Source organism: Cydia strobilella, chromosome 13, assembly GCF_947568885.1.
Source record: "Cydia strobilella chromosome 13, ilCydStro3.1, whole genome shotgun sequence".
Taxonomy (NCBI): Eukaryota; Metazoa; Arthropoda; class Insecta; order Lepidoptera; family Tortricidae; genus Cydia; species Cydia strobilella.
In genome coordinates this window covers 9,540,540-9,555,610 of record NC_086053.1, presented here as the reverse complement: position 1 = coordinate 9,555,610, position 15,071 = coordinate 9,540,540, and the positions used below count along the sequence as shown (strand labels likewise).

At 36.2% G+C, this 15,071-nt stretch overlaps 1 protein-coding gene across 7 annotated transcripts in view; it reads left to right on the top strand.

Moving 5' to 3' along the window:
* Positions 1 to 15,071, top strand: part of LOC134746644 (rap1 GTPase-activating protein 1) — a 382,127-nt gene that overhangs the window by 245,740 nt on the left and 121,316 nt on the right. The window contains exon 1 of one of the 7 annotated variants that reach the window (XM_063681135.1): positions 9,173 to 10,021. The exons of the other annotated variants lie outside the window; for them this stretch is intronic. Within the exon in view, the coding sequence (XP_063537205.1) occupies positions 9,794 to 10,021 (228 nt within the window). The 5' untranslated portion in view covers positions 9,173 to 9,793. Of the gene's footprint in view, positions 1 to 9,172; positions 10,022 to 15,071 lie in introns of those variants that run through there. 7 annotated transcript variants of the gene reach the window in all.

Genomic DNA, 15,071 nt, shown 5'->3' with positions numbered 1-15,071 from the left:
GGTTTGGCATTCATACCCAATTTTACAATCACTAAAGGAGAATACTAGAAAGTTTACATCGTTTCTTATATTGACAATAATAGTAGATCATAAACCGAGGGGATAAGGCACTATTTTATGTCACGGGCGCGATATTAAGGTGGGAAAAGTAGAGTATTCTCCTTTGGGATAAAGCTGTTTTCGTCTTGGGCTTGGGCCTACAGCAATAATGACTTCCTTTAGGTGAGGTTTGCATGATATATAATTGGGCTATGTCGAGCATGTGGTGTAAAAAGAATTTTGTATTGACATGACATATCTTCATCTACATAATTGATTGATTGGTGATAGCTATCACCAGAAGTTATCAGAATTCATTAGCTATAGTTTATTTTTTTGTTTTGTATTACGATAAATGATATGAATCCTAACATTAAAGATGATATAGTGGAATCAACGAATGTGAGTGTAAACTATAGTATAGTCGTGATCGAGAAAGTCCGATACAGAGACACTATGCTATTGTCTTTACAATAATATCACAAATATGTTACACTTTTCATTCAAATTCCAAATTTGCCGGCCGCGAGCCGGTTCCTGCCACTTCAAGAGATAAGGGACTTTCAATATTACGACATTTTTTTTAATTCAATTATCTCTGTTTATATAATTACAAAATTAACCTCGACAAGAAGCTCTTTAACATAATCTGCCGATGCGTTCACCCGTTTCATTTATGAACTCATTATATTAATATCATTGGCCTTGGCAAATTGATTTTATTGTTATTATAATAACGCAATTACCTTTTGTAATCTACATAAAAAGAGGTGAAATAACGTAATTATCATAACTAATAATTATAAACTATTGTGTTATGTAATCTCATATTTGGATTGAAACGTGTTGTTATTAACTTATTACAGATGAATGAAAAAGCTTTGGTACTTATTTTTGTCGTCCAGGATCCAGTAAAAACAATAAGTTTGGAAAAATATACCATAAAAAGGTATGAACGTTGTACTAGTTGTTTTTTTTACTAAGACAAAAAATTCTAAACTTAGTTTTTTTCTAAACGCATGTTCATTCATATAAAACTGACAAGTATTTACTTAGCACAGCAATTTATAACATCATACCACACACAACCTTACCACACGTTGCTCATAAATCGTGATTTTGTCCGCGAATTATCTGTTAGTAGCAATTTACTCTTATCAGATTAAAAAAGTTGAGCCGACTAGTTTGCCCTAGACGTGTGCCAAATACAAAATTAATTAAGCTTGGTTAGGAAACTGGTTACTTTATGAACGTCGTATCTTAATTATACTTTGTTGTGGAAAATTAACTTTAATTTGAACGGGTCAATGTAGCATTTATAATTTTATAATCTCAACTATGTGAAATCAAAAATAGCAGGTATGAAGAATGTTTAACTTAATTCGTCGTAGTAAAAGAAGCTGGGCACTTTTGGATGGCTCATCTGAACACTTTATTTCACATATTTAAGTAATAAATTACAATATATGTAGTTACAAACATTACATTTAAATTGACTATAAACCTAACAAAAAAACACACCTTAAATAATAATTAATTCTACTTAGCCTAAAATAACCCCCCCTGCATCGTACCTGGCTCAAAACTCCCCATAATGCCTGCAACATTCTCCCGCTGAACTGCTATGGAGACCTGTTAGAGCAAGTACGACCCAGAACGAGGACCCCCTCTCTCGCAAGCGCCGGCCTAATTCCGTAAATAATCGGCGGGCTTCCATACCCCACGGCCCCGCAGTCTCTACACCCACCGGCACAAAGTCGTAATATTTACAAAAATGTTAGTATCCAGAGAGGAAAATGGGGTCTACGTTTGTATGGAAAGGCGGTTTCGGGGCGGTCGTCCACTTTCGTCTTATCGCGCAACAAATCCAAAACAGATTACTTTGCTTTAAAGTAATGTATTCCGGGACACATAGTATTGATGGGAGCAATGGGAGCATGCATCAATACTATTATTGTAATTTCTGCTACAATTTCTTGAATCTGCATACAGTTTGGGGTGGGTCCCACATTGTATGCACGCGCGGCAAACGTGACTGATTGGGCGCCGCGGCGGGATGCAATTTTGCATACTCAAGATCACGTTCGACTAGTGATTAGTGTGTTCCGGTATATCGATAATTATAAACAATTAAGTAAGAGTAAAGTCAAAGAATTGAATTTCCGTACAATTTCGTACCTTGTCACTAGGGAATGCAAACCGGTTTATTATTTGTATAAATTTTCGGTTAATAACCGGTTATTAACCGGTTCTCTACAATTTAAAACCGGTTTGCATTCCCTACTTGTCACAGTGACAAACATGAAAGTCGCTAGGTACCTCATACTATAGTAACTGTGACAAGGCGCAAAATGGTACCTACTGAAATTAAATTTCTTGACCGTACCTATAGTTCCTAACATACCAGGTACCAAAGTTCATTCTCAAAAAAGTGTTGCTATTCAATCACTGCGCTTCCCTTAGCATTTCTATATGTGATTATTTCTACATACGATGTTTAGTACCTTATTTATTAGGGCGTCATTCGAACTCCAAATCTTATCTCGGTCTAATACTTATATTGTTGTGCATATCACGCGCTACACTGCAAATATTGTCAATTTAATCATTAGGTATAATGCATGTAGCAGTTTGGTACAAGAAAGTAGAAGTTAATATTGCAGAGGTACTTAAGCATGTAACATATAATAGTAAAAAATACAAAGTGCTTAAGTTATAACCCGTTAAGTGTTACTGCTTTTTTATCGATACCTTAAAAAGCAGTTAAAACCTCATTAAAACGTGAACACCTAACACTAACAATCCTAATGGAATGCAGTGATAATGTGATATTCGTTAAGCAGTGACAAAAGCCATTCACAATAAAAAATGAATGAATACACGAGGTCGTACGTCATAGGTCGCATTCGCATCGTAGCGTAGTGATTACGTAACCAAATCACTGCACTGCTTATGCAACTGCGGGTGCCAAATTTTGCTGCTTAGCGTGACAGCAACAGTATTAGTGGACAATAACTCATTATGAACATTAATTCTTATTCATAAAAAAATAGTGTTATGTTTTTTTTTGTAAGAATCTCTTCGAAACCGTATGATTTCATAATTTAGTTAGGAATAAAATGTCAATCAAGCTTAGAATAAATTTAAAAGTGGAAAAATTACTGCCTTGGGTGAGACTTGAACTCACGGCCTCTGGAGTTCAAGTCTCACCCAAGGCAGTAATTTTTCCACTGCTTGTTAAAATTAATTTAAAATGTCAATCATTGGTACGAAGGACGTGCGGGAATCAACCAATAGCATCAGTTGTAATGCAGCGGAGCGGAGAAAATATGTATATTGCAAGTACAACCCATTGGTTGCTATTGGTTAATTCCCGCACGTCTCCTCTCCAGGGCTCGGAAACCGGTCTCAATGCTCAAACCTCCGTTTCCTCTAATCTCCGCCTTAGCCTATGTCCAACGGTGGAGGTTATTTCTCAAATGTAATGAGTATATATAATGACGACCTATGAATGGAGAAGATAAAACATTCGTCCCGAGACAACACATTGCGTTAATAAACAACATAATCCCTTTTGATTTGTGTCGCAAGGTTTTCAGCCCTAAGTGTGAACATCAAAAAGAATCGCGAATGTGTCTGCATGAGGACCTCACTAGCGCAGTCATTACGTAGGCGGTGCATCGCTTATGCAACTGCAGCCTCATTTGGCGGTGGTAATACGGGGGTAGCTTGTTCGGTTCAGTTTCGGTCTAACATGATTCTATAGGTAAATGTACTACGGTGATATTCAGAAAGGAATAAGCAGACCGCCCTTTGCAAGGAAAAAATGTTTATTCAGGATGTTGTTGAGATATTTATGAGATTTGGAACCTTGGAAATGAAAAGTAGGTAATTATAACACAATAACGCCGTAATTCCGTTAAATGCAAACCCGAAAATGTCGACCACTTATCTAAGTGTGTATGTATGCATGTTGACATACGTACTTAATCTTCTTATTGCAAAAAAAATTGTAATGTCTTGCTACAAGCTACAAGCAAATGTAAAATATTACATCCTGTACATTCGACAATCGTCATTGTGTGTTTATTGTTACCTTTGAAATCCCTGTCTTGTAGATAAATAAATTAAATCAAATGTATTTTTTCTTACCTTTATAAATCTCCGAAAGAGAAATATTTCAGCTAGTTATATTGCCTTACGAGCCATTCTCAAAATCGGCAATATTCCCTGACGTCCGCAATTGCTATTGAATCCTGGAGATATTTTATAGTGAAGAAAGGTCGAATAGGAAAGGGTCACTAAGTTGTTATCTCGGTAGATTTGATAAGGTCTCATTTATTATGACAAAATACATACGGGTCGTACCGATTTCGTAACGAGCCTTAACGATGATGGTGATGTTTCAAATTAGCTATTATCTTGTTTTGAAGTCTACAAAAAATCTTTATCAACAGTGTCTAGGAATAAAGACGTTTGTAGGTTTGCTAAAAGGTTGTCACTAAGAATTGCTCAGAATTGCAAGAAAACAATACACATGAACTATACAATATTTCGATAATATGTTGAAATCCTCAAATCAAGAGTAAAATGACAAACGGGTTTCTACCTTTATTTTAAACACTTTCTAGGACTATTGATAATTAATTTACTGCTAATAATAACGCGAGTTATAGGTAAGTCAAGCTTGAAACTAAATAAAATCAACTAAAATGGATTTCATGTCTTATTAGTCTTACTCATAACCCCTAATAAATACGATGCGTTTAGCCTTTTTTCAGAAATTTTATAATGAATATCACCTCTTTTGACAGTTCCAATGTAAAAGATTCCTTGCTTTGTTCAAGTATATGTGGAAACATCCATAGATTTCATTAACTTTGTTAATCGTGGCGCTAATCGAATAGCCAGTGGATATTACATTATATTGTAAAACATTTCTCTCTGATTTCGACGTGGGTGGTGTAAAGTTCATTTATTAACGATACTAAAGCTAAAGCTAAAACTAATAAAACGCGCTTGCAAAAGGAGTGTAAACATTGCAAGGCAATATCTCTATATCGACAATATTAAATTTACATTTGATTATCGCGATTGAAATCGAGCATTGTTATTATCTGAGGAGAGGGCAGTGAACTTATCTTATCAGTCAAAGTCCTATTTATTAGTGTTATTGTTTATGCATAAGTACACAATACAATCTTGAACATGTGGTATGGTTTGTTTCTGATGCATAAGTTGTTTCATTTTGAATTAAAAGACATTATAATTTGTAAAACACAACCGTTATAAATGTAACTTTTGATAATTCCTAAAATCGCTTATAATCCTGCATTGTCAAAGTTAATTTGCGGAATTACTCGACTCTCGAACGTAAAGTAATTAATGATAGTGACAATATCCATTTCTGTCCATTTTTGTCTGCTAAATATTTTCTACTTTTGCCTAATGGTTAATCCACCGGGAAAAGTAATAACGTATTTAGTACGGAAATACTTTAATTAGGTACTCTCAAGTGCCAAAAGATAACTCTTAAAATACCCGATAAAACCCTGTCCTTTGCCTTCTCGGATTATACGGGGGTCAGCTTGAATATTCCTTACCTAATACTTATTTTTAGCCTTTGAATTGTAAATTGAACCTATTGGACTGCGAAGCAAGGTATATCTTGCAATGGTATGTGACAGGGTAGAATTTGAACAAGTGCGGGTAAACAGTAGATTTGCGAGTGCACGACCTCCCACATGAAAGCGACTCATGTTTACCGACAAAAGTTCTTTTTTGTGTACGCTCATTGTAATTTGATATTAAATTGGTGGGCCCCGTATTTAGTTTGGGCGGCGCCCCGCTGTGTCGAACTTCAAGATTGCTTTTTGACAGTTATATAGGATTCATGGTTTACCTATGTAGTTAGGACATATGATCGTCATATGTTACTATGTATACCGTTACCTCGTTAAATTGACAAATACAGCGGCGGCATCAACGACGCAGCAGTAATGTCGCAACAGTAATGCAGTTGACATACGAATAAGTCATTGATACAAGAGTGTGTCAAGATGACTTAAAATTTTATAAGTCGATAAGGCGATCTTCAGCGATATGACACAGCGATGTAACATATTGAATCACCCCCCCCCCACCCCGTTGTATCGCTGAAACGACACGGATATGCAATTTGCGGCGTTTGTTTGAGGTTGCACAACTGCGATGTTTGTAATTGGTACATGTCATTTAGGTCGCTCATTAAGGGCTCAATACATGCATTTGTGCGGCTTTGTTTTGGAAGCTTTTTCTGGTGTTCCGGGAACTATTGTTCATCAAAAGCGTTATGGTCCCTTTTTGGTAGAAATGTCGCATATGTCACAATGAAGACAATGTTATTGCTTCTGTTAAATAAATTCATTCATATTTTTAAAAGACAATGTATGTTTTTATAGTTTTTTTTATAATAAACTTAATTTTCTCGCTACGCTACGATTGTTGGTACACCCAAAGTGGCTCAAACGGCTTTACGGATTTTAACTTATATGGTTGATGTGTCGTTTGATTCGTCTCAGTTGTGAGAGTTACCACTTACCACCGCCTACACTTGAACTTTATTGTAGTCCGCCATTTGTAAATAAATAAATAAGATCTACTAATGGCCAGTTAAGAACGCTGTTAAAAGTCAATGTTGTTTTAACAAATTGTGCTTTTTTTAAACTTTTTTGTTTTAGGTAAATTTAATAATATGGAATTGGAACTCAATATCGACTACATATATCGAGGTATCTTCCCGTACTATAACTTGTTGAATTCTGCAACGTTTATAACGTGCATGAGTAGGATATGACTTATTTTTCAAGGCTTTTACATGTAATTAATATATATATTTTTTTTTATGAAATAGGAGGCAAACGAGCAGACGGATCACCTGATGGTAAGCCATTACCGCCGCCCATGGACACCCGCAACACCAGAGGGGTTGTAAGTGCGTTGCCGGCCTTTAAGATGGGAATACGCTCTTTATAATATTGTAAAATGTGTATGTACTAAATATCCGCGCAAGTTATTTCCTGTAATCAATACCATAAAGATATTTTCACTCTCCCGCACCGCATCCTTCCTTATTATTGCATTTTTCGGCTTCTCGCATTTTCTACGAATTCCCTTCTATCCTATCCAAGTGCGATGCTTCTTTCGGCTTCGGAAGCAGCTGCGCTCAAGGCCACCTGTGCATTGTCCTGTGGGAAGTGCAGACTGCTAGTATTCTCGGATGTTATGCCGATAGCTTTGCGATCGCTTACACGAACCAGCGTAATACGAACTTGGGTACACAGGCGAAACTGTATGTTTATGCATGATCTATTACATTTGTTTGAGATATGGTATATAACAGTAAAAACAAACACGTATGTTCCGCTGTCGGTTAGCTTCTAAAATTAATTGACTATTTGAGCGCTATTAATCGGATTATGTTAGAGAACCTATGGAGAATGGTTGATTAGCAAAAATAATTAGGGGCTTGCTTATTTTTTGGAAATTTGACTCGAATGTATACTGTACCTGAAACTTGTCTAGTAGCGATTGTATTGGTTCCGCCGAGGCGAACTCATCAAGGGAAAGGAATATGGGGTAGGATCAGAAAGACAGTATTTTTATATTAAATTGGAACACTCTTGATTCCTTTTTCTTTCGAACTGCTGTACCGATATGGTCGGGTGGAGCCGGATGTTCCCACGATGCGCCACGCCTCTGCATTCGGTGCAGTGCTCGCGAAATTGTATGGTAGACATTGTCCTTTCTTTGTATGGAATGCAATGCAAGTAATCCTAATTATGGGTGATCTGACTTCGCCGTCCTTAAAAAGTAGTAATGACAGGTTTTGTTATTCCCTAAATGGACGTCTAGATATGTATATGTGTTCTTAGGTATGAACAAAATAGTTGTAGCCTAATTAAAATGCTCCTATGGCAAATACAACCATCGTAAAAACCACGGCCGAAATTTGACCTCTGAAAATCGTATCACGGATCACGGATGTGGGCGCACATATAAGTTACTAGTCTGAAGTTCTCCTTACATCCTAGTGTGAAAACGATATGAACATAAACTGATAGCACTACAATCAAAGGAAATATTTAGGAATATAATTGTTCTTTCCAAGCCAATAAGAAAATTGTCATGTATCATATCAATATATGTTATCCCTATGGGTTCATAGTTCATAGGAAACCTCACAACGAGCAACGTATGTCATCAATAGCTGCAGTAGTCACATATCAGGATGTTTGTTTTTACTCGAAGTTTCCTTACCATGACGCAATTCGTTGACACGGTGTTTCTGAGGATGATAATGAGGATGACCTTTGACATTTTCCTAGATTCATAGTGCGTGCTAGACATGTCCAAAGAAAAGTACCTACATATTTTTTACTTGTTTCTGTGGGCTTGGTTCTAATTCTAGTGGGTGGTCCTATAGAACAATAAGTGGTTTTTAATGTGTCGAGCAAATTAGTGTGCTTTAACCACGTTATGCACGAATTTAAAGTATTTTTAATGACGACACCATGAAATCAATGTTGTCAAACGCGATATAGAAGAAGTCGGCATTGACACAAACTAACTGATAATTTGGCTGGCTAAAATTTATTATCTTATCAATGTAAATAATTTACATTTACAGTTAAATTACATGCATTTGTACTTAAAAGTCACTTAACTTTCTTGCTAATCTATGTATGCAAAGTACTTATATAAAGTACCTATACTAAACAAGATTGAAAGAAACGAAAGTGCTTAAATTGAATTACTTATCTTGAATTAACACCATTGAGAAACCCAACTTCAATCTTATTGGCATTCCTGTCGTTTCATTATTAACATAATTATTTTCTTGTCGGTTACCTACCATTCAACTGTATCAATCTTGCTCTGACAATAGAATCGCACTAGAAACGGTTGGAAAACTTTTTTGTTGTCTTCTCCATTAGTTACATTCACCTGTCTTGTAACCATTACTTCTGTTTGTGAACGCTGCAACGTCTACTTGTCCTTATCTGTCCCGTATCAAGATAAAGTCAAAGAAAGGGACAAGAGGTTGGTGTTCCAAGCGTGGAAGCATGTGGCACGCGACGCGCCTCCACTGCATTCGGTTTCCGAACGTAAACCGGCGTAGACGTTGCGTCGTTCTCGATTTTCGCGCTGCGATCGTGTTTTGATTGCTCCGATCTCTTGTCCGGTATCTAATTTATAACAGATATTATTCTCAAATGAATAATTAAAGTGTGTTGACTGTGTTAAAAAGTGCGAGAAAGTATTGGAACTCTTTGAGAATAAGTGTGAATTAAATCCTAAAGGCTCGTGTTGACGTTTTCGTGAATAACTCGGAACGAAAGAAATTTGTCTAACCTACATTGACGGAGCGACGCCGGTGCTAAGTGAAAGTTTAAAAACTTGGCTGTTTTCTGCAGTCATAGTTGGATTTAACAAAAGCCATTTAGAACCGCCTTTTGTCGCGCAAACGGCTGTTGAGGAGAATTTCTTTTAAGGACTGAAAAATAATTGGAAAAGTTCCGGTACACTTATGGGAAGATTCGCAGCTGTGTGACCCGAAAACTGTAATAAAAATAAACGTTTCCGCAAGATTTATCTTCAGGTTGAAGTTCGATATCTTAGGATGATTAATAACTTGTATGACGAGGGATTTGTGAGGATGCTTTTTTGCCGTTGAACAAGTTTTTTTGGCGTCGAGAAGTTTTTGGCGTTCTTTATGAGGGAAAGGCGGTCTTTTCCGATAAGCAGCGACGTGGCGTTGAAGAGTGATAAGAATGGAACCGGGAAAGGGTTGGTGGTGAACTCGGTGATCTGTGGTGTGGTGGATGAACTGTCTAACGGGAGGAGCAGGCGGGGCTCGTGGGTGCGGACCGCAGTCATGGGGGTGCTGCGGTGGAAGGATTTGACAGGCGTCAGGACCAGCACGCCAACTGAACCGAAAGAGGTAGGTGTATTTTCTTTACTAAAGTAGTATGTTTGACTGACATCCTGGAAACAGTGAAATGAAAATATAGTATTCATCATCTTCGTCGCGTTGTCCCAGCATTTTGCCACGGCTCATGGGAGCCTGGGGTCCGCTTGGCAACTAATCCCAAGAATTGGCGTAGGTACTAGTTTTTACGAAAGCGACTGCTAAGTACTAAGTATTAGTATTACATAATAAAATTAACCTACTGAACCATGTGGGTGTCAACCTACTCAAGGATACTTGGCTTACCTACTCTAATCACTGTTGCAGTTTTTATTAACTACTTAGACAATAGTTTAGATGACGTCCATGACTTGTTTAGAATTTAGTTCCTACATTATGGCCTACAGGCAGTGCGTCATTTTTGCACATACATAAGTGCAAGATATTGAGTAGAGATCAGATTAGTACTTACCATAATTAATATATCTGTCGCTATATGCTTCCTTATTTATTAAACCATCATCTGTTGTAGCCGTCATAACTCTGGGTCGGTTTTACAGGCTTAGCTAAAGAGTTTAGCCAACTTATTAATTCATGAGGTCGTTGCATTTACCCTAATATGTCACACACGACATATCTACGTTCCGATATCATTCCGGTTACCGGACATCGGTGTTGTCGGTTACGTCACTGATGATCGTATAATTAAGTGGACTAGACGTTAAGACGATGTAATATGAATCACAGGTAGTAAACATAAATCCTTGATTGTACGCGTGCGATGTTTACTAACAACTACCAACATTAATGAGACCAGAAGTGTATGATTGACAGGGGCGCAAAATCTTATTGTTACTAGACAGCTTGTAATGTAACTTTAAAGACATTGTTATTCAAAAAGGTATTGAATTTGTAGCGGATATGTGGCAAAATTTATGACATCTGCCGTGAGATAAGATTTGATCTCGCGACTTATCAAAGACGATATTATGAATCATAATATCGTCTTTGATAAGTTTATTTCAAATTACGGAATATGACCATTAAGACTGGAAGAATACCTATATAACTAAGAACAGCTGTAAAAAGTGATGAAATAAATTCATTTGTATTTGTACCTTTGCACAACAAAGGATTTTTTCTGGCTTTACTGGCCAAAATATACGATTATGACATTATAATTTATTTATAATTCCTGCTCGGTTCAGAGTTTAGTCTTCATTGAAACATCTACATCGGAGTCGCGAAAGTATTCGACCCTGAATCTTATGAATCACATTGTGTACGGAGAAAACTCAAGGCATGTCGCAAACATATTCACACTTTAGAATACTTTATTTTCGCGTAACGGATACCACCCTATTTCCATATTACTATCTAAACATTTAGTCACGATTACGTGTCTTAATCAGTACCGGAAAATTAATGCTACCTTTATGTCTCAATGTTTTTTTATATTTTATACTACTTCGGTGGCAAACAAGCATACGGCCCGCCTGATGGTAAGCAGTCCCCGTAGCCTATGGACGCCTGCAACTCCAAAGGTTTAAAAAACAACATATTGATTTTATTATACAACAAGAAGAATACCTACAAGGTTTAGGGCGTCTATTGTCAACTGTCCTTAAAAATATAAACAACACCAAAATAATATATACATAAATAGGTAGGTATTAAACCTCCTTAAATTTCCTAATGTTCTATTTAGATTTTATATCAAGAAATACGGACTGTACCTATGAGTGTCAAACACCGCGCGGGCTAAATTCCAACCGCTCATAATTCAAAAGTTTTCACATTACGTTTCGGATTCAAAACAAAATTGCCACTTTCGATTATTCCGATACTCGTTCCACAGACCCAGATCCTCGCTCTTAACGAAATTGAAATCTTAATCCTTCTTTTTGCAAGGAAAGTTTGCGTATTTTTCATAAACTTTGTATATTTACTCAAGAAAGGTCTTCAAATTTCAGGCGGTTGGTAAAAAAGTTTCTCGGTGGTTTTCTAGTAGAAAGGTGTTTTGGGACTAAAACTAGTTAATATATTATATTTTTATTTACTTAACATAATACAAATCTGTTTCAGTATCATGCTACCTGGCCCCTATTTCACCACGGTGACAAGGTGCGACAATTGTCGACATCACTGTTACCGTCACAGGCCTCCATAGCCTACGGTAACCGGACGGGCGGTGTGCTTGTTTGCCATCAATATTTTAATTTAAAGAAAACTCCACTATATCGCCTATAAATAAGTGCTTATTTTGCGAAGCTTATGACAATTGTCACGAAATTCCGACACAGAACTCATATTCTGTCAAGAATTATCGAAAATTCTTTTAAATCTTGTGACAATTATCATCATCATCGTCATAAACTTACCTGCTTTTTGCCGATATAATAGTTTTTTAAATAATACAATGATGGTGCCAAACAGGAATACGGCCCGCCCGATGGTAAGCGGTAACCGTAGCCCATGGAGGGCTGTGACGTCAGCAACAGTGATGTCGACAATTGTCGCACCTGTCACCGTGGTGAAATAGGGACCTGGCCTTGAAAGGGACCTGGCCTTCGACCATGTAGTAGACCATGATAACTTCCTACCAACAGTACCAACCGCCCTACCAGTTAAACAGTAGACCTATACCGGTTCTTACCATTATTGTTCTCATTTTACATAACATAAAATGAATAAATGTAGTAGATTACCGAATTACCGGTATTCTGTTACAGTTGCAACTGGGCACTCAGTGGTACAACGGGTTGGATAACAATTACATGATGTAGTTTCTACTATTAATGAGTTAATTGCAAATTAACGTTGTTTACGAATTAACTTGAAAGGTAAGCCAATACTAAGTATATGCAAAGATAGATATAACTCCGTAATAGATGGATACAGTCTAAGGAAAAAACGTGCCTCGAAAATCAAGAAAATTTGATTCTCGTTCAGAGGGCGCTACTAGCTTTGGCTTACTGTCGTATAGATGGCGTTGACGGTTTCGTTTGTTATTTAACAATTTTAACGCATATCAGTAAAAGAACGTGGGTCAAAATCATAAAAATAATTAATGCAAATAAATAAATCATTTATCCATATTTAAATACATTTTATCGTATTTTTATAAATATTTATTTTTAGTTTTAAAGTGTGTCGACAGATGGCAGTGAATTTACTGGGGTTACAAAATTTACTATGACAGTACCGCTCTAGTATAAGTTACTCTATGGTATATGTTAATTGATATAAGAATCGTTGCCATAACACAATTCTTGTTATTTTGTTACTGTAAATATGTCTGCTGTTTTAACAATTTAAAGTCGGTTATTACAGCTTAGCTTTTGATTAAAATTATTAATGTTGCCTATTTTTAAAATCTTCATAATTACCGTTGTAAGGTTTTACAAGCCGATTAAACGCTTTGTTTTAAGTAGGTAGTTATTTCAATTAAATAATAATATTAACACATCCTGTTTACAATGCCGCTCTGTGATTGTTATACATTAATTATTACTTGTAAATGATGTCTGTATTTCAAGGCTCAATTAATTAACGACGATTATACATTTTCGTAAAAAACAAAACCAATCATCATCATCGACATCATCATATATTTAAGAGAGAGATAATTTAGACTCTGTCGGTGGAGCAATTTCCATGTTCCATTCTTGTTATAGGTACCGTAGAATGAGGGGTACTTCGATTCGCGGGGTCATCGATTTTTGAGGAATAGAAGTTGATTTTTGAATGCGTAGTTAAACATTTAATGATGTGGTTGGCATGCTTAACAAAAATAGATGATGAAAGCATTCAGAAACGAATTCCTTATATTAGTTTAAAAATCAATTCATGATCAATGTTAACCAACGAATCAAAGTAACCCCAGTTTACGGTACCAAGCGGATAAATATTAAAAATAGTTTCCCGACAACTCCAATACCAATGTATTTATATTTACATAAATTTTAAAAGTTGTATTTAAAATCTGTGGTCTTGACTAAAGTTTAACCGAGCCAGGTAAAATAAAATCCTCTAAACGGCTGACGCATCTTACATTGTTGTTGCAAGGTTAAAATCCTATGATAATACCTACATCATGTCTCGTTGACCCGTCGCGTGCTGCTGTCGCGAAGATTTGCTGATGAAATCAACAAATTAAAACGTGTAATCGTGCTACCCAAGATAAAATCAGTCATCGTGTAATAAAAATAAGATAATTGTCCTAAGATAGATAATCAACACACACAGGTAATCAACTTTCAGCAAGACGTCGGTGACATAATACGGTTTCATTTTGATTGACTCTTTATCAATCAACTTATCTATTGATCTAGTGATAAAAATAAACATATGCGTTATCAAACTGCTTCGGAAATAATTGAGTTGCATCAACCCATTTAATAAATAAACTGTATGAAATAATATACTAATGAAATAGACTCAGGCCACTTGTAGGTACGTATCTGTTTGCTTTTACTAATATTAACGTAACTAAATATGTAGATAGAATAGAAGAAACATAGGAAAGTTTGTTCTGATTAGATTGGTATCTGTCATGCACGAGATATTGTCAATCATCAAGATCATGAGTAATCATCATTAGTAAAATTACATGCATTTCAAATCGGTCTCAATGAATTACATCGTAAACCTTATCGCAATTACTTACTAGAGTTGTACTACTTGTACTGTGCTGAATTCACTTCTTTGGCAATATAACGTCTTATCTACCTTCGGGCTTTATAGTAACATACACCGTTATGACCTCGAGTGCTGACTTCTCAGTTTCAAGCAGCCATATATCTTTGTTCGTAGATTTATTGCGCGTGGACAGCACATTAACCCATTAAAGAGTCGCCGACAACTTCGCAGAATCTGCGTTATATTTATATTGTCACTGTAGTTATTGTGTAATCACTGCTACTATTTTGTTCTTCATTTTTGGCTTCTGTATTCAACAATGACGCCAACTTCGAGTTTAACAGAAAAATACTTACACTAACGACATGTCATAAAATGTTTGCCGTTTTTTCGCCATTCACCGTTTAAATCATCGGTAAATTTAGACATGAATTCAGGGTGA